Here is a 21,174-nt window from a genome sequence, read left to right as displayed (position 1 = left end):
CACAGAGCAGTCACCCCCAGGGCGTTTTGCCCACCCAGCCCTCTGGCACCATCTTCCTCTCTGCTCTGTGTGAACACAGCTGGCCCTTTAAGGCAGCTCTGTGGCCTCAGGCTCCCCTGGAGGCCCTCCCTGCTTGGAAACTCCTAATTAAGGTGCAGGGAGAAGTGAAAAACAAGCAGCCAGGGACAGGCTCTGCCTGGGAGACTGCCCAGAGAGGAGGTCTGGCTGGGCAGGCTGAGAATGAGCAGCCGAGGGGCAGACCAGAAGGGGTCAGTGCTCTGCCCCTCAGACCCCCAAAGAATGCTCTTAGGATGGTCACACCTTTGGACAGGAATGTGGCCCAAGGAACAACCCATCAGTGTGATGAGAGTCCAGCCTGCACGTTATCAATCCTTCAGGTTCTCCAGACCCACAGTGTGGAGGATCTCAATTCCGGGGTCCACTTGAGTCCATCCCCTCCACGTTCAGGACACGAAGGCCCAGTCTGTGGGCAGCCTTAGCTCTGGATGCATCTGAGAGTCCCAAGAGGGAAAGACTCGCTTCAGTACCGAGTGATGGCGTTTCCCTAGTAGGCCCGCACCCCTTAGGACCTTTCCCTCAGCAGAAGTGGTAATAGAAGGCCCCCCTCCTCTTATAGCGCCACCCCACAGCCTCTGGCCTGAATGAATTGTGTGGCCCCCATTAGGAAACAAGCCTGTGCCTGAAGACTCTGCTGTGCAGGACACTGGGGGCCATCATTCAGCTTAGGCCGAGAACACCTCCATCTGTCCGCGGGGGTCTCCCTGCCAGAGTTACTCAGCAGTCTGAGTAATTACTGCCTGACAAGAAGGCGGGCACAGCGCACCCCCACCTTGCACTACAGTACCGCCTACAGTCGCCCCCACCCCCTGGCTGGACTCCAAAACAGCACCCAGCCCTCCAGAGGCCCGAAATAACTCTGCTTCTCACACTCACGCCCAGCCCCGGCCAACCTTGCCTAAGATACTGGAGATTGCAGATTGCAGGGCAGGGGGTCATGGGGAGGCGGCTTGGGGAGGTGGAAGAAGGATTAGCATATCCTGATGCAGGCTCATACTTCAGCACTGATCTGCTGTGAGTTGCTCAACCTCCCTGACCTGGGTTTTACTGGTGGAGGGCCTCTGCAGCTCTCAGTGTCCTCGGAGTTCAGCTAGTGTCTGCCTGGCAGGGCTCAGACAGGATTGCTCAGTCCAGTCCTGCAGCTGGCAGAGGCTAAGAGAATGCCTTACCTGGGGTTTCTATTGCAAGATGGACCAATCTTCTTAATCTTCAGCACAAGCTTACTTTCTCACCTCCAAGCCATCTACACATTCCTTCCTGCCTGTCCTAGTCTTTCCCCTTCTCAGCCTGATGCATTCAGCCCTCAAGACCAATGGCACCTCCTTTGTGAAACAGTTTTGGATGGTCTTTCAGCCCCTTACAGAGCTAGCAGAGTCCCCTCCCACACTGTCTCTTCCTAGCACATTCTAAGACAGCTTATGTGTCTTCCCCTACAGAAGCTCGCCATAAGCTTCTGAAAACCCAAGCCTATGTTGTTGTTGTTGTTCTGTCATTAAGCCACATCTGACTGTTTGCAGCCTCATGGACTGCAGAATACCAAGCCTATGTAGTTAGCACAAACCTTGGTGTTGCTGAATGCATGTATGAGTGAATGAATGATACTGGCCTTCTTTTTGAGGTTCCTAACATGTCAAGTTTGTCTCCAAGGAATCACACGACTCTCTCACTTCAGTTAGATCTCTGCTTAGATGTCGCCTGCTCAGAGTGCTTTCCCTGATCCCCTCTTATTAGCTCCAGAACAACACCTGACTTATTTTTTCTTCTTCCAAGCAAGATCTCATTTGGACTTTCCTAAATTGGTCCCTAATAACCATAAATTTCACAAGGACAGGGACTTTGCCTTTTTCATTGACTGAATCCCAGAAGACTAAAGCTCTATACTGATAGTCCCTCAATAAATGTACCTTTAATAGGTGACTTGGGCCACTGTTTTCCCCTGTTTAGGACCCCTCTTATATCAGGCCAGTAGGGGGTGCCGGCCTCCACCCGGGACTGGTCTGGCCTTAACCTTCTCTAAGCTCAGCCCAACTGGTTCCCAGCTGGACCTGCTTTTTAGGCGGTGCCTCCTCCATTTTCCACGAAGCCCTGGGCTGGGTCTGTATAGACTGAGGGACAACAGTGGCCCCCCCTAAGCAGAGATAGTCTGGCTGAGCCCCACATCGGTCTTCCCCTCGCTAGGATATGCAGCTGGGCCTCCCCAATGCTTGTTGCCAGGTCTAGACTAGCCAGGGGGACATCGCACTCGTCTCCCCCCAAAAAAGAGCAGTGTCCTAGGACGCGGGATGCGATGCTGCTGGGTTTGTGGGAGCTGTCCTGGGCAAGGAGGAGCCGTCGAGCCTCCGAAGAAAAAGCGGAGTCCGCCAGTGAGGAGATGGGCAGGAGTGCGGACTTATAATCGGGGACTCTGGGCGGCGGTCCTCGCATCCCAGCCGGTGGGCAGAGAGCACGCTTCCAGCCGCCTGTTTCGGTGACCTCCATCCGCGAAGGGCGCTCGCCCGGAGGGGGTGGGGCTGCGGGTGCGAGCTTTGGGAAGCCCGTGGAGCCCGGGAGGGACTCTCGAGTGGCCCGACGACCGGCCCGGGGACTGGGGCAGGTACTTGGACCGACGCGGGCCGAGGATCGTCCCCGGGGGCGGGCGCGGCGAAAACACCTTGGGAGGCGGCGCCGCGCGGCTGAGCGCCGCTGCCCTGGGAATAGGACGGCGCTCGGCACCGCGAGCTGAGAGCACTTTCATAAATTTTGTATGGGAGGCGCTCCGTGAGCGGGGGCGGGGAGCGCAGAGAGAGAGGGAGGGAGCTAGCGAGCGGGGGAGGGAGGGAAGGAGGAGAGGTGGGGGAAGCCGGGGGGAGGAAGGGAGGCGCCCCGCTCCGCCGATCGCACGGTCCTGCAAACGCGCGCCCGGCGCTTTCCCCGGAGCTCGGTGGTGCGTGCGAGCGCCCTTTTGCAGCAGCCGCGGCGGCGGCGGCGACCCGAGGGGGCGGAGAGCAGGGGGCCGCGGCCAGGGGACCAGGGGGCGGCGTCCCCCCTCAAAACCGCCTGCAAAGTGCTCGAGATTGCAGAAGCAGGCCGCCGGCTCCGCGGAGAAAGCAGCTCGCCCCGGGGGCTGCCGGGCAGAGCCGCGGTTGCCGGTGGGCGCAGGTGCCCTCGGCGCGGGGCTCGGGCTCACCATGCCCCTGCGGGGCCGGGCCGCCGGGCACCAGTGGATCCCCGGCTTGCCCCCGCCTCGACGCGCACGGATTAGCTGCAGCCGGCGCCCGACGATTTGAATCCGGACCCCGGGAGGGAGCGCGCTTAGGCCGACCTCAGAGTGGCGGCCCCGCGGCCAACATGCTTCGCAAAGGTGAGTTGGAGCCGCAGGGGCAAGTTGGAGTTGTATGCGCACGGGGCAGAGCCGTGAGCCTGGGAGCCGCCCGAGAGCCGCCCGGCGCCGAGGCTCCCGGTCTGGGAAGCTGCTCTGGGAAGGCTAGCGGGCTTCGCGGGGACTCAGCCGCGGAGGGAGTGCTGCTGGGGGAGCTCGGCTCCCGACGGGGGCTAGGAGCGAGACTTGGGATCTGCTCCCTGAATCCAGCAGCCAGGCCTAGAGATCTGGTTCGGCGAGGTCGTTTGGAGACCACAGTGAACTACCTGTAATGGAAGGGGAGCCGGCCTCCTGGGACCTTAGCTTTGCCGGTATAAAGTTTTTCACTTGCAGCCTCCATCCCCCTCGCGGACCCACGCCGCCAGCTTCCGCCGCTTAGGCGGGGCCGGGTTCGACCCGCGCTCCGGTGCAGCCGGCGGTCAGGCGCCGCGCAGCCCCTGCGCTCACTCACCGCGCGTCCCGGCTTCCCAGGTGGGGCCCGGACACGGGCACCTTCCCTGCACCGCGCTTTGGTGGTCCCCAGGGATGGGCTCTGGGCATCCAGCGGCCGAGGGTTGGTGGCTAGCGCCAGAGGTCCGGTTCCTCAAACTTTCCTTCTGCCTGGAGAGGAGGGATTGGAAGGCGGAGGGGTGCCAGGAGCGTGCGCAGCCGGTGCCAGGCTTAACTTGAGGACAGCTGCCCCCCCCTCACCGCCACCACCACCTCACCACGACCCTTGGGCCGCCGGGCTCCTAGCCGAGCGCTGCAAAGTTGGCGCGGGCGCTGGGGAAGTCCCGCCGCGCCCCCACGTGGCTGCCGCGCGGGGAGCGGTCCCCAGGGCCCAGGGAGGGCAGGTGACCACGCCGTGAGCCCGCGGGCTCCGCCACCCGCCGCTCGGGCCTCTGCGTCTACCTCTCTCACCTCCCAGGTCCGGGCGGGCTGCGGCGCCCCGCCGGGACCCCCTCGTCCCTGGCCCGGGTCGAGCGACCGGTGAGCCACCCGCGCCTGCGGCTGTCTGCCCTGGCCCTACGGGAGCCAGCTAAGGTGGGACCTCAGGTAGCGGAGGGGCCTGATCCCTGAGCTCCGCGCTCCAGCCTTAATCCGCCCCTGTTTCCATGGCAACAGACCGAGGTGTCGTAAGCACGGAATTCTGACCTCACAGTAGGATGGGAAAGGAGAAAATGGGCAAGGGGAGGTGACGGGAGGAGGGGGAAGCGAAGCCCAGGGATGGGCGGAGAGGAGCAGGTGTGGGGGTGATGGAAGAGACCCCATAAGCTGGTGGGACAGGTGCGTGAAGAAACCACGTCTGCGCTGGAAGCCCTAAAGGCTGTGTGGCGGTCCTGGCTGGCTCAGGCCGACCGATGAATCTGGGTCGCCCCACTGTGTGAATAGCCACCAACTTGTGTGTGACTTGTATCCTCCACGTGGGTCGGTGCGGTGCAGGGTGGGGGAACCCTGACTGCCTTTCACTGTGGGTGGGAAGTCTCTGCTGCTGGTTGGAGGCACCACTCCAGTTCCTTTCCCCAGCTAAAAAGGGACCAAAAGTCTTTTCAGCACCCGCCAGTGCTGGCCAGAGTGTGTCTGCACAGAGAAGGTGCCTTTTTTTAACAGAGCTTGGCAGCCTGGACCTGGATCCTGCAAACCTGCCCCAGTGGGGAAGGCTTCCCAGGTAGTTCTAAAGGCCGCCATGTCCGGGCTGCAGGTCTGTGATGGAGATAACAGAGAGCAGCTGACATCTCATTTCCCTTTTGGTCTTTTGTCAGTTTACAGTTAAAAATGAGCCACGAGGCGGCCCACGCGTTTTATTTATATGGTTGAGGTGTCCAGGGAGGCTTGAGCAGCCTCCAAGAGCCTTTTCTCCCATCCTCGCTAGCCAGAGACCCAGCTTGGGATGAACCCAGTGCATTCTGGGGCCTGCTCCCCAGCAGGAGGCTCCTTACCCTGCCCAAGAGATGGCCACTGGAGACTTGGCAGTCACGTGTGTTTGCCACTTGGGCTATTTTTCCCTTCCTGCATAGCTTGGTTGGCAAGAGAGATTCTACCGACAAAGAGGTTTTCACCTGGATTGGCCAGAGGAAAGCAGAGCAGAGAAGTCCTTTGCTGCTCTGGGCCATTGTGTGGGCAAAGGGCTTTTATTTTGGTCCTGGTCTGGGCAAATCTCTCCCTTGGCCCCTGATCCTGGTCACCAGGATTGGTCTCTCTTGTGCATACATAACACAGGGCACTCAGATTTTCTGTGTGGATTCTAGGTATGTGCCCAGAGACAAAGATATGCTTGGGGCTGGTGGCAAGAGAGGTGGCCATTGAAGTTTCTGCTTCTCAAGTGTTCCCAAAAGCTCCTGGCAAAAATATCATAGGATGAAAAAAAAAAAAAAAAGTCATAGGATGAAAAAAAAAAAAGGTCATAGGATGGATTCAGGTATTTGTTGCAATTTCCCTGCCCATCAGATGCAGAACCCTACATGGGGTCCTGACCCTCGGGGGAGTTTCATAGTTTAATTATGATTTGGAAAAGGGTTTGAAAGATGACGAAAGAGTAGCCTTTCCTAGATCCCGGGAGGAGAGAGGACCATGAGCCCTACATATCCTGCGGAGAAACCCCAGAGAAGGAAGAAGGTGAGAGTAGGCATTAGACCACAAGGGTCACGTCTCTGACTTCTGATTGTCCTATGACAGTTAATATGGTGTTGTCCCTGGGCAGGACATTTTAAGAACTAGGGGTGCTGACTTGCATCTCTTAATGAACAGACTCTCCTGGCCACAGCCCCACCTCTATGAACCTGAACAGCCTCGAGTCCTCAGTGGATCTTGCTGCTGACCGCGCTGGTAGCTGAAGGCTTCAGCAGCTGCCCTGCTGGCTTTTCCATCTCCCAGCCTAGCCTGGCAGAACCGGGGATATAAAAAGCAAATCTCTGGTCAGAGATGAGAGGCAGGCAGGGCAAGCGAGGCCCCGAGCCACTCAGCACCATCTAGGAAGGAAGAGTGGCCTGCTGGGTTTTTGCTTGGCCAGAAGTGGCCTGCTTAAGGTCAGGATCTATGGTTTTCATTTTTAGAGCTATAAAAAACAGAATGCAAATCAACAGCCTCTGGGTGAATACAGAACCTTTCCTTAAAGTTTTTGTCTTGTTAAGCAAGGAAATAGAGTGCCAAATAGGCTTTGTTAAGTGGCAGTCTAATTAATAATTTAAAATCGTGTAGCTGTCTTTCATTAGAATTTATCTGTACATCAACCACAAAATCAGTCAAACACACTCATTTATAAGTTAATGCCATCCCTGAATAATTCAGCAAGAGCTAGATTAAGGCCTACAACCCAGTAAGATGCATTTTGTTCTTTTGGTTTCCATAGCCAGATCGGCTGGCCTGGTGGCTGGATTGGGTCTCTTTTGTGGGAAGAAGGGAAGGTAGGAGAAAGAAGGGACCATGGGGTTGTCAGATGCTTTGTTGATTTGCATTCAGAGGTCCCCTAGGGAATCAGAGAGTCTCCAGGTGTCCAGGTATAAGCAGGCTCCCCTTAGAGCTGTTAGTGTTGTGGCCCTTCTTAGCCCCAACGGTGAAGGGAAGTGGAGAGTGTTCCGCAGACAGCCAAGACATTCCCCTTTCTACTAGAGAAAGTGTAGAGAGGGAAATTATAAGAACCCTGTGTAGCGGGAGGAGATACAAGCCTTTTTAGCCCAAATCTAGGTACAGAAGTGGAGTTCCAGTCTTCCCAGCACAAGTCTGTCCCATTCAAGGAAAGCAGCCCAGTGAAACCAGTGACACTAAGACAGTTTCCTTAACTGGGAGCTTCTGGACTGCTTTTCCCATCAAAGTTCCTGGTCCTTACACCAGCAAAGAGAAGACAGGATGAGAAATTTTTAAGGAAGCACCAGGTCACCTCAACAGAGAAAAGAGGCAGAGTTGCTAAATAAAGTCCTTGCATGCATTTTCTCACCAGTAGCCAGAATAAAAGCAAGGAAAGAAATGCAATGCTCCCCATTTGTGAGCTAAGACGAAGTAGAAAATGTGTTTTGGTTCCGCCCCTGTCATGCCAACATGAAGCCAACTCCTCACCATAGTTTCCAGGTCTAGTTGCTGCAGAAGAACTGTTCAGGACCCAAACTCCCAGCGTGGACACACTGACTCCTCTACTGCAGGAATGAACCTGAGTTTCTGGTCTTAGGCTCAGGCTGCTAAGCTCGACCCCCACCACCCCGGAGGGTTCAGTGGCTCTGTTTTAGGAGATCAGGTGGATAACCAGAGCAGACAGTGGACTTGACACGGGGAGAGGTTCTTGGCCAAGTTTGAAGCAAGGAAGTCTCATTAGGAAATGAAAAAGACAGGGGAGACTGGTAGGAGTTTTTGCCCCCTGACCTGTGGCAGAGTTGACAGCAGATGGGATCTAGGAGGGAGGTTTGGGGGGGGTGGGCAGTGAGTCTAACTCCAAGCTTTGAAGTCAGGGCCTGAGAAAGGACAGAGCAGAAGTTCACTCTCTGGAGATGAGAAGGAGGGGGCAGGCCTGCTGAAGGATGTCAAGAACGGATCTGTTTGGTACCATCTGCAGCGAAGTAGTGGTTAAGGTTAAAGCAGAGAGGAGATGACAGGGAGGGAACAGATGGCCGAGGAAGCAAAATAGCTGGCGAAACAGGAACAGAGCCTCCAGGGACAGCAGAAGGCAGGACCTCCATGCAGAATGCCGGAAGCGGCCTTTTCCTCGGGGTGCACTGGCCAGGCCACCTGGGTAGAAATGAGTCTGAGAGAGGAGTGATGCAGGCACCCCAGGGTGAGGGCTTCCTCAGGCTTGGGAGAAGACCTCATGTGTACTTAGTCACTCAGTCGTGTCCAACTCTCTGGCTCCATGGACTGTAGCCCACCAGGCTCCTCTGTCCATGGGATTCTCCGGGCAAGAATACTAGAGGGGGTTGCCACTCCCTATTCCAGGGGACCTTCCCTGACCCAGGGGTCAAACCCACGTCTCTTGGATCTCCTGCATTGGCAGGCAAATTCTTTACCTCTAGTGCCACCTGGGAAGCCCAAGAGAACACCTAGGAAGACATCAACCCCAAGGCGAAGGGGAGACCAGAAGCAGGGACCTCCTTGGATGTCATTGAACTGGGGCGAAAAGATACAGTTGACTTGGGGTCCATCACTGGAGCAAGGGGAGGCCGCTGTGGTCCGAACACGCTTGGCCAAGCCTGCTGGGAGGAGGCATGGATGCAAGCAGGGAATGAGCAGCAGAGAATGGACTGTTCTTCCTCACCTGCCTTGAATCCGATTCCATGCTCCCTGTCCACATGCTGACGATAGTGGCTTATAATTAGTGATGGGCCAGGCTAAGTGGACTCCATGCCTAGCCTCAGGCAGTCTCCACAGCCACCCTTCAAGATCAGTCTGTGCTCGTCCCTGCCATACAGATAAGGAAACTGAGGTGCAGGCCAGATGATCTCCCTGACCCTGGGTCACCCAGCTGGCATGCTGAGTCAGGATGCCACCCCAGGTCTGTGTGCCACCACGCTCTTTGCCTCGCCCTCTTAACCTCTCAGCTCCACTGCCTCACACGCCCACGTGCCTTGATTTATGTGACATTTGTTTTGTGAGGTGCCGGGCACTGCTGAATCTGAATCAGTCGTGTCTCGTAACAGAGTTCCCTGGTAATTCCCACGCACTCTTCTGGTGTTCCTCCAGGAACGTCTCTGGCTGGGACTTGGGGCTCCTGAGACCCTGAACCCCTCTCTCAGTTGTCCTCCTCTACCCTGCCCCCGTCCCTTCTCTCCCCTACTGCTTCCTGCACTGCTGTCTTCATTGCAGACAGAGATCAGACAATGAAGCATCCTGCCTGCTCTCAGGCCCTTCAGGAAGGCGGGGCCCTGGCTTATCAGGGGGCGGGGCACTCTGCATTTGTTGCTCTCCAAGGCTCCCCTTCCAGGCTGTCCTGGTGGGACGGCTAACACAGCCACACCCCAGACTGGTTGGTGACTGGGGAGCAATAGCCCCAGGACTGGCACTTGGCAGGGGCAGGGGTCCCTCCACCTGCCCCTTCTCCTCTGGAGAGTTCCCATGGCCCAGCCCTAGCCAGTCAGCTGGGCAGTAACTGCAGGCCCTCCATGCAGGGTTTCTCCTGCCCACTTCCAGCCACGGATGTGTACCCCAGAGACCTACTCTTCCTGCAGTTTGGAAAAGAAAAGAGAAGGCGGAGAGTCTAGTGGATCTCATCTTGGGTGCAGAAGAGCACATTCCCACCTTTCAAGGAGGAGCGTCCCTCTCCTTGGTGGGGGCAGGACAGGTTGTCAGAGCTAACAGATTCAGCAGGGTGCTTTGGAACCTGTGATTACGGTCTAATCAGTCGGTGAAGCTGGGATCCAAACCTGCAAACATCCCCTGCGAGGTGATTCAGAAGAAGTGCTGTGGAGGCCTCCAGGCCCACCCAGCAAGAGAGCTGGCACAATGCTGTGTGTGTGTCTGCACGCAGAACCACACCTGGCGAGCATGCAACAGGTTCCAGGAGTGCTTGCCAGAGGCCCCCGCTGGCAGAGCTGAGCTTCCCGGGCACCTAGGTTGGCACTCCCTCCGACGGGACCACTGGCAGCACGAGCGGCTGGTGAGCCACCCAGTGGGGGGCCCCCTGGGAGTGGGCGGGTGGGCCAGCACTATGCGTGCCGCATGTCGGGAACAGAGCTCCAGTGGGTACGTAGCTCGCCCACCCACGCAGGGGGGTGGGCACGACTCGTCATCATACATCTGCCAAGGGACACAGGACCGCAGCCCTCAGAGATGAAGCCTCCTGGTAGCCCCTTGGGCTGATTCCACAGGGCAATGGCTCCGTGGTCGGGGTGGATTTGCAGGAAATGGAGCAAAAATTTCTTCCCCAAGTCAGGAGGAAAGCAGAGTTCCCAACTCTCAGCCCACAGAGGTGGCATGAGAGTTGCTACTGCCTATGAAATTGTTGGAAGCACAGTTCGCCATCTCTCTCTCTCTGGGCACCTGAGCCAATGTGTGCATCATGAAGGGGGCTTTTATGCAGAGATTCATGAGGCCCTAGGGGGAAAATTGGCATTCTTCTTACCATGATTTATTTATAGGGCGATTGGATGATGGGGATACAGAGGCTAAGGTGCCTCCATTAGTGAGAAGCACACAAGGCAGGAAGCCTTGCTCTGCCTTTGACATTTCATGAGGCGACTCCTACCAGGGAGCTGCTTTTTCTTTTAGAAGGTTTTACCTTTAATGTTCTATTCATGGCCTTGTCTGAGCAGGCTGGGAGGAGGAAGGAGCAGGCGGTGCGGGGGGCTCTGGGGGAGACAGTCGGTCACTCAGTGGCCAGCGTGGGGCAGCCGGGGCGGGCTGGGCACGGGCCGAGGGCCGCGGTCACGGACTGGCAGCCCGCTGGCCGGCACGCCGGCCACCTCCGCGGCTGTGCTGCGGGCGGCCCGCCACGTGCTGTTTACTTTGCTGTCTGTCTGTGTCTTCACTGGCTGCCCGGCTCCGCCGGCAGCAGCAGCCTCTCACAATCTTGCCTCTGGCCTGGCCACGGCCCTTTTCTCGCTGTGGACTCTGGGGCTGTGGACAGGATCCCACACTTGGAGCCCTGGGGCTGGATTTGCTTCCATCTCTGTGACTGACTCACTAGGACCCCGGACGCTGGGCCTCAGTTTCCCCATATGTCATATAACTAGATGGACGGTTTGGCAAATGTTTTTCGGCAGTAAGAGAGTTTCTTCAAATGATGTCCAGTGTCAGAGCCCAGAATATAAAGCAGATAGCTCAGGTGGCCCTGGTCACACCTGGCTCAAGGGGCCTCCTCCTCTGGCCTTACTGCTGCCCTGGAAGCTCCTCCAGTTTGGGGGCTGGGGAGTCCCCTCTGGTCCTCCACTAGCAAGCAGTGCAGGCAGGAAGGCCACTGGCTGTGTCGTGTGCTGTGTGCTGACCCAGAGGACACCACGCTGCCCAGGCCTGGGTTGGAGCTCGCTCTTGTGCAGCAGGACTTGGACCCCTTGTGACCGCTTAGCTCGCTGGGAGAAGCTGTCTACACTTGGAGTCCGCTTGCCCTTGCCTACCGCTCACCCCTCAGGGAGAGGCGATTCGGTGGTCACTCCACTGCCACCCCTCTGGCCTGACCCTGCTGGACATTTTCCTCATCTCACCTGACCTGGTGACCCTTGACTCTGTCGGTCATAGTTTCCCTCGACTTCCCCGACGGCGGCTCCCCTGGTCTTTCTCCTGCTTCTGAGGCTGCTCCTTCTCAGCCTTCCTTGCCAGCTTCACTACCGCCTGCCGTCCTTCCAGTGTGGTGCCTCCTGGGGGCATTGCCCTGGGCCTGCCTTCTAGGGGTGTCAGCTCAGCCCTGGGGATGATGTCAGCTTGTCCACAGCTGCAGGGTCCATTTACTGACCGCTTCCCCTCCACGTCTTATCGAGAGCCAAGGTGTTACTTCCGACCTCCAGGGCCATCCATCCAGCTGACCCCCCACCCCCAGATGTCTCCACTGGCCGCCGCACAGGACCCTCAAACCTGGCGTGTGTGAAACGATGCTCCTACTTTGACCCTGAGCTCTGAGCACCCTTACTTCTTCCCCATCTCTCCCATTTCAGCATCTGCACCACCATCCTGGCAGGTACCATCAGTCAGAGAACTGGACCCACGGATGAGCCCCTCACCTCAGCCCACCACTCCCCACAAGTCCATCGAGCAGTGATGCCCCTTCTCCCTCAGCATCCTTCGCTCCTCCCTTCCCTGCTTCTACCCTAGCCTTTGCCACCCTCCACTCCCAGCCCCCCTGCGTCTTCTGCCTTCCCCCGCTCCAGCCTTCACATGGTGGTCAGAGTCTACAGTGCCGCAGGATCTTGTCCTTCCCTTGTTTAAGAACCTTCATTGATTCCTTGTCTTTCAGGGGCTGGTCTAGATGTCCCAGCTTGGCGGTCAAGTCCTCCTCTCTTGTCCCACCTACAGCCCCACTAAGCTCTCCTCTCCCCACTCCCCACTTTGGACTCTGAGGTCCAGGTCTAATGACCTTCTTTCAATCCCCCAATGGAATTGTTCTCTCTCTGTCTCATCTCTAAAGATTTGCACAAGCACCCCCTGCTGCCCAGAACACTGCTTCCTTCTTTCCCTTCACACTTATCCTTCAGGATTCAGCTTTCACGTCACTTCCGCGAGGAAAACTTACCTGGGCTAGGGGAGTGGTCCTTGATATCCCACTGTTCCCTGTACCCCAGGTCACAGTACTCAGTCGATTTTATTGCAGTTACCTTTATGTCATTAGCCTTCCCCACTGGATGGCAAGTTCCATGAGGAAACAGCTTCCTCTTTACCCTCCTCCCCGACCCCTCCAGATCTGTTCTCCATCCTTCTCCATGTGCTCTCTGTCCCGGGAGCTTGTTCTGTTGAAGTTCAGCCGTGAGCTTCCAGCCGAGTTCAACCGATGGGTGGGTCACGATGGACTCTCTGTGTCCCTCCATCACAGGTCACCCAAAGTTCCTCCCAGAAGTACAGCCTGAGACAAGGGTTCAAGTGCCGGTCTCTTTGGGAAGGATCCTGGGGAACACTAGGAGAGGAGTGTGGAAGTGAGACAGGGAAGGAAGAAGCCAGTGGCAGGTGTGTTGCCTGAGCTCCGAGCACACTCACCCTTCCCCATCTCTCCCATTTCAGCATCTGCACCACCATCCTTGCAGGTACGTCAGTCGGAGAACTGGACCCACGGATGAGCCCCTCACCTCACCCCACCTCTCCCGGAACTCAGACCCACTGGGGAATTTCAGATACAGTTTAGAACATGCACTTCAAAGTTATTTCACCCTAAGGGGAGGGAGCTGGGTATTTATACACAACTCCAGTCCCTCACTGGGTGAGTGTTGTTCCCCTAAAGCGAGCAAAGACAGTTTCTCTGCTAGAGAAGGCCCTCAGGCAAAGGAATGCAGGTTCTGGCAGTTGGATGTCAGTCTGGTCTGTGCTGAACCAGTGAAAGTTCTCCCAGCAGCTCTGTCTCCACGCTCAGTAAGAGCTCCCTCCCCTCACTCAGCCCCAGGGATGGGGGGTTGGAGGGATGGGGGAGTTGGGGTTAGGGGAGGGGGTGCCATGGGAGGAGGGAGGGGCCTGTAAAAGACATTATCTATTAGGGTTTCCTGGGGCTTCCCTGGTGGCTCAGTGGTAAAGAATCGCCTGCAATGCGGGAGACCTGGATTCGATCCCTGGGTTGGGCGGATACCCTGCAGAAGGAAATGGCAACCCACTCCAGTACTCTTGCCTGGAGAGTCCCCATGGACGAGGAGCCTGGTGGGCTACAGACCATGGGGTTGCAAAGAGCTGGACAGGACTGAGAGGCTGAGCACACAGCACACACCCCCACCATCCTCATCATCATTATGTGCTCATCAGATTACTCAGTCTGAAAGTGCTCTGTGTTTCCTACCAGGACCCGACTGAATACAGCATCCTGCAGAAAATAAAATGTAGCGCGAATATGACATTGGGCAAACAGTATTGAATCAACAACTGAAGTTGTGTCTTTATGAGTTGACTAGCGATGTTGATTGAATGACTGTACACGTACGTTGGAACACAAGGAACTTAGTATCGAAACTCAATTTTTAAATTGCTCTGTAACTGCAAGAAAAATTAAATCATGATAACTTAGGGCTTAAAAAAGAGAGAGAAAAAAAAACTTTGTATCAGGAACTAGGAGAAAATATTTTTTTCTTCCCTTTTTTCTTTTTATTTATTTTTCAATGTTAATTTTTATTTATTTATATTTGGCTGTGCTGGGTCTTCATCGCTGCACAGGCTTTTCTCTGGTTGCAGTGCATGGGCTTCTCATTGCGGTGGCCTCTTCTGTTGTGAAGCACGGACCCTAGGGAGCAAGGGCCTCAGTGGTTGCAGCACATGGGCCCAGTTGTGGCTCCAGGCTCTTGAACACAGGCTCAGCAGTTGTGGCACCTAGGCCTAGCTGCCCCTCAGTATGTTGGATCCTCCTGGATCAGGGATCGAACCTGTAGCTCCTGCATTCCCACTGAGCCACCAGGGAAGCCCTAATATTATTTTTTTTAGTGAGGAGGGTGGAGAAAGGTGTCTCACATTTTTCTTCGTGCAATGCCTCATTAAGAGCAGAAAAGGCAGGTAGTATTAGCCCCAAGTTACAGATGAGAACACTGAGGCACAGAGGGGCCACTGAGCTCATCAGGGCCCAGGGCGGTTGCTGCCTCACTCCAGCCCAGCTCCGCTCCTCTGTAGGAGGAGGAAGCCAAAAGGCAGAGGAAGACCGGGCAACCAGGCCACAGAGGACTTCAGCAGGGCAAGAGCTGTGCTGGGGGAAGAGGCAGCACTCTCGCTCGAAAAACTTTAGGGCTGGACCTGGCAGGTTTGTATGGAACAAAAATTGCACTATTGATTCCGTGGCAAATGAAAAACCTCTCGTGGACATTCTGGGCTTCAGAGATCTGAAATGTTTAAATGAGGCTGGACCGAACATGAGGAGATAAAATTGCCAGGCCAAGCTGAGCTCAGGTGGTGCCTGGGGTGAGAACACGCTGCCTCTTTTGCCTTCTCTCCTGTCTGTGAAAATGACTTTTACTTTGAACCACTTCCTCTCCTTGCAGGGAGGGCTCCCGGGTTGCTGCCCAAGGCTGCAGTTGATACAGAGTCTCTGAGCAGGGGAGAGAGGCTGGGACAGTTCACGGGGCCACGCTCAGGAGAACACACCAGCCCAAGGGGGAACGGTACCACCAAACTGTGGGGCGGCAACTGGCCCTGGGGCTGCCTCGAGGTAGCAATGGTTATCATCTCCCTGTAATTGGCCCAGTGCCCCTGGTGGGCTGGTATTTCCGCCTTCAGTGAACAAATGTGATTACAGCGATTCAAGATTTCTCACTGGAAATGGGGAATTATCGCAAAGAGATGCATGACCTGGACTCTAGAAACCTCCACGAAAAGGAGTCCCTCTAAGAAGGGGCAGCCTCTGTGTGATCCCCCTCATGGACTCCTCTTCCACCTAAGCCAGCTATTACTGCCCCTGTTGACCCCACTGTCAGCACTCATGACTTTTCACCTCTCGTAAAGCCCAATATGGCCACCCAAGGTGGCTTCTTCCTCTTCTTTTTTAAAAATTAATTTATTTGATTTATTTGCAACACATAGGATCTTTGATCTTCATTGCAGCATGTGCAATCTTTTAGCTGTGGCATGTGGGATCTAGTTCCCCAACCAGGGATTGAACCTAGGCCCCGGCATGTATTCCCAGAATACAAAGTCTTAGCCACTGGACCACCAGGGAAGACTCTGGGCTGCTTATTCTTCGAGATGGCCTTTCACCCCCCTCCTCCCACCACTCAATTGCCCCACATCCTTGGTATTCTCAGCTTTATTTATTTATTTAGGCCATGCCGTGCGGCATGAAGAATATCAGTTCTCCCACTAGAGATTGAGCCCGTACCCCCAGCAATGGAAGTGTTGAATCCTAACCACTGGACCACCAGGGAATTCCTATTGGTATTCTCAGCTTTATTTCCCAGAAGGAAGATCCCAGCTGAGCCAGCCATGTTTTTCCATGTCAGACCATGGATTATCTGTCCATAGATGAGCTTTTATCCTGTCAGCCAAGAGAGGTTTGGGAGGGCTCCCTCCGTTTGATAAACATTAAACATTTATTGAGTGCCCGCCTTCTGCTGGCTTGGCCCTGAGAATGAAGCAGTGAACAAAAACTAAGTCTGCTGTTCTCATGAAACTTCCATTCTAGTGAGGAGAACAGACAATAAATGAGCAATCAGGGACTTCGCTGGTGGCCCAGTGGTTAAGAATCTGCCTGCCAACAAAGGGGACCCAGGGTTCGACCTCTGGTCTGGGAAGATCCCCCATGCCTTGGAGAAACGAAGCCTGTTGTTCAGTTGTTCAGTTCATTCGTGTCCGACTCCCTGCAACCCCATGGGCTGCAGCACGCCAGGCTTCCCTGTCTTGCACCATCTCCCAGAGTTTGCTCAAATTCATGTCCATTGAGTCATTGATGCCATCCAACCATCTCATCCTTTGTCGTCTGCTTCTCCTTTTTGCCTTCAGTTTTTCCCAGCATCAGGGTCTTTTCCAGTGAGTCAGCTCTTCGCATCAGGTGACCAAAGTGTTGGAGCTTCAGTTTCAGAATCAGTCCTTCTAGTGAATATTCAGGGTTTATTTCCTTTGGGATTGACTGGTTTGATCTTGCTGTCCAAGGGACTCTCAAAAATCTTCTCCAGCACCACAGTTTGAAGGTATCAAATTTTCAGTGCTCAACCTTTTTTTATTGTCCAGCTCTCATATCCATATATGAATACTGGGAAAGCCATAGCTCCGACTATATATGGACCTTTGTAGGCAAAGTGCACAACTACCGAGGACGCGAGCTTCAACTACTGAGCCCATGCACCGTAGAGCCCGTGCTCTGCAACAAGAGAAGCCACCACTCACTGCAATCAGAGAAAGCCCATATACAGCAAGGAGGACCCAGCACAGTCAAAAAATGAGTGAAAAAAAAACACCCAACAACAAAACTGCTGATCAACTTAACTCTGTTAGGTGGGCATAAGTGCTTAGAAAAAGAAAAGTAACAGAGGGTTCATTAAAGAACAGAGGGTGACCAGAGAGCTATTATTTTAGAGAGAGTGGCTAAGAAGTCTTTCTGATAAAGTGACATTTGAAGAGAAGCCTAAGGGAAGTGAGGGAAGGCTCTCTTTCGCTACCAAAGCTGCTTCTGCTTGGGAAAACCTCTCGAGAAGGAGGAAGCAGTGAGTGCAAAGGCCTGAGGCAGGAGTGTGCTTAACACAATACCTGCTGCCTTGGGGGCTGGAGCTGTGAGCAGGGCACACTTTCTGAGATAAGCCCGTGGAGTAGTCTCGGGTTCCTTTGGAGAGGACCAGAGCTTCAGGGTCAGCCCAAGCCCATCAGTCACTTGGCCAAGGGGGAGGAGCCAAAACCCAGACCAAAGAGACAGCTATGGTGGGTGGGGAGGAGGAGTGGTGGGTCTTGGGCTCCCCGTTCCCACTGAGGTCAGACACCTCTCCTCCTTGGCTCTTAATGGGGTTCAGGCACAAGGCCTGAGGTCAGTTCCCATAAGACCTTGCCTTTTACACAGAACTTAGTTTTCTGTAATGTCTTATCTTTTTCACTCGCTGCCTCATTCATACTCCAAACTTCTCTCCCCAGAGTAACATTTTTGAACTTCACAACTAATGGGCACACATGGCAGAAAACACTGGAAACCCACAGACTGGCAGAAAGAAGAAAATCACTGTAATCCCACAACCCAAAGAGTGGGAACGCTTACCCCTCCCAGGGTGTTCGGTGCGTCCTTCCTTCTGTTGCATGAAATGTGCCCTGTCTTGATGAATTAACAGTAGTTCTCAAAGGCCTTTCTATTGAATGGCTGCAGAAGGTGCCTCATCTGACTGCCCATCCTCCGGCCTGTGTATGGAGGCTGTTAGCTGCTTTTTGCTGTTGGAGACCGTGCCACAGCCTACATCTTTGTATATGCCTTGGTCCATGTGCTGTGTGGGCTTCTGGGCAGGAAAAGAGAAGGCTGAAAGGTCAAGGGCTTCCTAAGGAAGCCATCCTGGGAGGTCAGTAATGTCCCTTAGGTAGGTGGGCTTGACACTACCCCAAGCAGAAGACAGCCAGACCCTAAGTCTTCTGGTTATTTGGAGAGGAGGGTGTGTGTGTGTGTGAGAGAGAGAGTGTGTTGGGGCCGTGGACACAGCATGGATCTCCAGTGAAAGGGGCTGTGAGCACACCAGAGGGGGGAGATGAATAGAGGGCATTGGCTTTCCTCGCACTTGGGGTGGCTTCTGGCACCAAAAACTCCTGAGGGTGGAACATGAGAAAGGGCAGGTCCCTAGCTTCTGATCTGGACCAGGGAATTGGTGTGAGTTTTATAGATTTGCAGGCTCTTTGGTGCTAGAAAAGACCTTATAACTCAGCTGAGAAAAACTGATGCCCAGAGAGCCCAAGTGGTTTGCCCAGCATCATACAGCATCAGGTTGCTGCGTCCCAAAGCTTGTCCACAGCACACTGGCTGGTAAGGTTGGTTCCACACCCCTCATCTGTCCAGGAGCCCAGGCCAGCCTTTCCCTGTACCTCTCTTTCAGAGGGGCCCTCGGCAGCTATGCTGGTGGCTGTGGAGGCTTGCTTCTGAAAGATGAGTCTGGTGGGCAGAGCTCAGTCCAGGGGTCAGCAATCGAGCCCTTCACCTCCAAGTGGGGATCAAGCATGTGGGATCCGGTCAGACCCAAGTTCAAGTCCTAGGAATGACCTTATTTCTCTGAGCTTAACTTATTCCATCTGTAAAATCGGGCTACCAAGAGTACCTGTCTTGGAGTTTTGTGAAGCTTAAGTGAGATGATGCTGATGAAGTTTACTATGACCAAGAATGGCACTTTACTATGACCCAGAATGGGAGTTCAACCGATGCGGCCGGAGTATGAGTAACATGAATGGTAACTCCCTGTGCCCTCCTTCCTGCAGGCCAGAACTGGCCGCCCTTTGAAGCTTTGCCTCTCTGTGTCCAGGGCTGAGTCCGTGTGAGTGGACAAAACGACACAGGCCAGCCCTGGCCAGTGGGAGGAGTCTCAGGGATGGGTCACCTTGTTTGGGAGAGACTGGGTATGTCCTCAACTTCCTGCCCCTCTGCCTAGAGTCTAGGGGAAACCCCATAAGGCAGTGCAGGGGACAGGGCTTTGCAAAGCATCCCCATGGGGTTTTCAATGGCTCAGGAAAGTAAGAAGAGATTGAAAGCCTCCCCAGAAAACTGGGACATTATCCACCAGCCACCGGCTCACAGCCCTGACTTCTCCTCAGCTCTTTCTTCCTTCTCCCCAAAGCAGGTTCTCCCTGATCAGAAAGGAAAACCCGACCCCCATTCAGTGACTCTGTCTCTTGGCCTGTGAGATATGTCTTCTTGCCTGCTTTTTCTCAAAAGTATCCTTGGTCTGCTCACATCTGCCTGCTGTCTTTGTATATCGAGCTGAGTAGCTGGGAGCCGAGGCTGTGCAGCCAGACGGGCGGGAACCAGGGCCCTGCTCTGCCACTTACCAGCTGCCCTACCTTGGGCAGTTGCTTTTAATTCTCTATTGGGCCTCGATTTCTTCATCTGAAAACTGGGGCTAATGCCAGGTGCCTCTCGGGGCTCTGAGAAATCGTGACAAGGTAGGTGGAAAGGGCCTTCCTGGCAGGTAGCAAGGCCTCATGAGATGCTGTTGCTCTTCTGACTGCATCAGCTCCATCTGTTGGCCAACAGTCCTCGACTGAGGCTGACTGTGTGCCAGGCTCTGGGAGTCTTCAAGTACCAAAATGAATGCCACGGTCCGCTTCCCAGTGGCTTTGCTTTTTGGTCTTTTTCCTCATTGTAGATCTCCCCCTCCTCTCCCTCATTATTAATTTATTTTTTTCTCTGTTTAAGGCCCCACCTGGCCCTGATGTGGAATCCACAACAAAAGAGGTTGGGGGTGTATACCGAACTGGGTCTCAGGCCTCAGTTTGCCCTACAGGATGCCTCGCATCTTTGTACCAAGCTGGTGCCCTGCCCCTGCCCCCTTTTCAATAGGCTGATCAGGCCCTGGCAAGAGAAGGGTGTGTCTGGGGAGCTGGCAGTGCCCCTGGGCAAAGCCCTCAGAAGCCTGGGGCAAGAGCTGTCACCTCCTTCACAGAAGAAGCAGAATCGATTTCTCTCTCTCTCTCCACTCCCTCGAAAAGAGCAGCAATGAGGGAAGGGGCGGGAGTGGGGGCCGAATTGGTGGAGGGTTTGCCTGAGAGAGCAGGGGGCAGGACGGGAATGGAGATCAGCTGGGGCCACATGCTTGCCTGGGCCCAGCCCCTGCAGCCCCAAATGAGGGCTCAGATCTTTCTTGTCCACACCCTCTCCTCCATTGAGAAGGGGTCCAGCTCCTCCCAGTACTTGGAGTACAGAGGCTCCCTGGTCACAAGCTCTTCCCAACCCGCTGGGAACTGGCCAGGGAGTTTTTTTTTTTACTAACAAGCTCACCACATTACAAGCATTACAATTTCAACAGAAATAACCAAAAAAGAAAAAGAGAGATAGAAAAGGGAAAGAAAATAGTCCTTGCACAAATGCCACTGCAGTGTCTGCCAGGACCTAAGATCTGGTACTATCTATTTTTCAATAATTGAGGGTAATAAATATGTATTTCTTTCTCCTCACCAATCCCTCCCCCCCATCCTCCGCAGCTTGTCAGCTCCCTGTGTCTCTCGTCTGATCAGACCAAGTCTTCCCCAAGCAAAAAAAAAAAAAATCCTTTAAGCAAAAAGGATTAAAGCCTTGAAAGTAGGTCTGCCTGAGCTCTTCTCCTCCGCCCCCTCCCCCAGGGTTAGTGGAGAAAAGCCCCTCAGGGGACAGGAAGGGTGAGCAGGAGGTGGGCTCAGCTACAAGACCCTTGTGGGGGCCTCAGGAGCTGAGGGTCACACCAGCTCCCTCCCTGCAGCCCGTTCAGTTCCAGTTCCAGGCAGCCCAGCCCAGCCCAGCCTTCCACTGGTCTCTGAGGAGGGGCTAACCTGAGAACCAGGGCTCCTCAGTCCCCCCACAGTATAAAACATAGAACAGAGGCCTTCAGTCTCTGTTCCAGCTTGGCTTTGCGACCTGGCTTTGTGCTTTAGGGTCCTGTGTGACCTTAGAGTAAGCCCCTGAGCCTCAGTTTCTCCATCTGTAAAATGGGAATAAATAGTACCTACCTCACAGAGGATGGAATAAAGATAGCCCAGTGCCTAGCACATGGCAAATACAAAACAAAATTATTATTTTCATCCAGTTCTTCTCA

General features: G+C 54.7%; 1 protein-coding gene across 1 annotated transcript in view; it reads left to right on the top strand.

The window, feature by feature from the left end:
• The first annotated feature begins 2,963 nt into the window (after positions 1-2,963).
• RTN4RL1 (reticulon 4 receptor like 1) overlaps positions 2,964-21,174 on the top strand; it is a 76,574-nt gene continuing 58,363 nt past the window's right edge. The window contains exon 1 of the mRNA XM_069603082.1: positions 2,964-3,418. Within this exon, the coding sequence (XP_069459183.1) occupies positions 3,406-3,418 (13 nt within the window). The 5' untranslated portion in view covers positions 2,964-3,405. The remainder of the gene's footprint in view (positions 3,419-21,174) is intronic.

The sequence above is a fragment of the Ovis canadensis genome, chromosome 11 (assembly GCF_042477335.2).
Source record: "Ovis canadensis isolate MfBH-ARS-UI-01 breed Bighorn chromosome 11, ARS-UI_OviCan_v2, whole genome shotgun sequence".
Lineage (NCBI taxonomy): Eukaryota > Metazoa > Chordata > Mammalia > Artiodactyla > Bovidae > Ovis > Ovis canadensis.
This window is presented reverse-complemented; position numbering and strand designations above follow the sequence as displayed.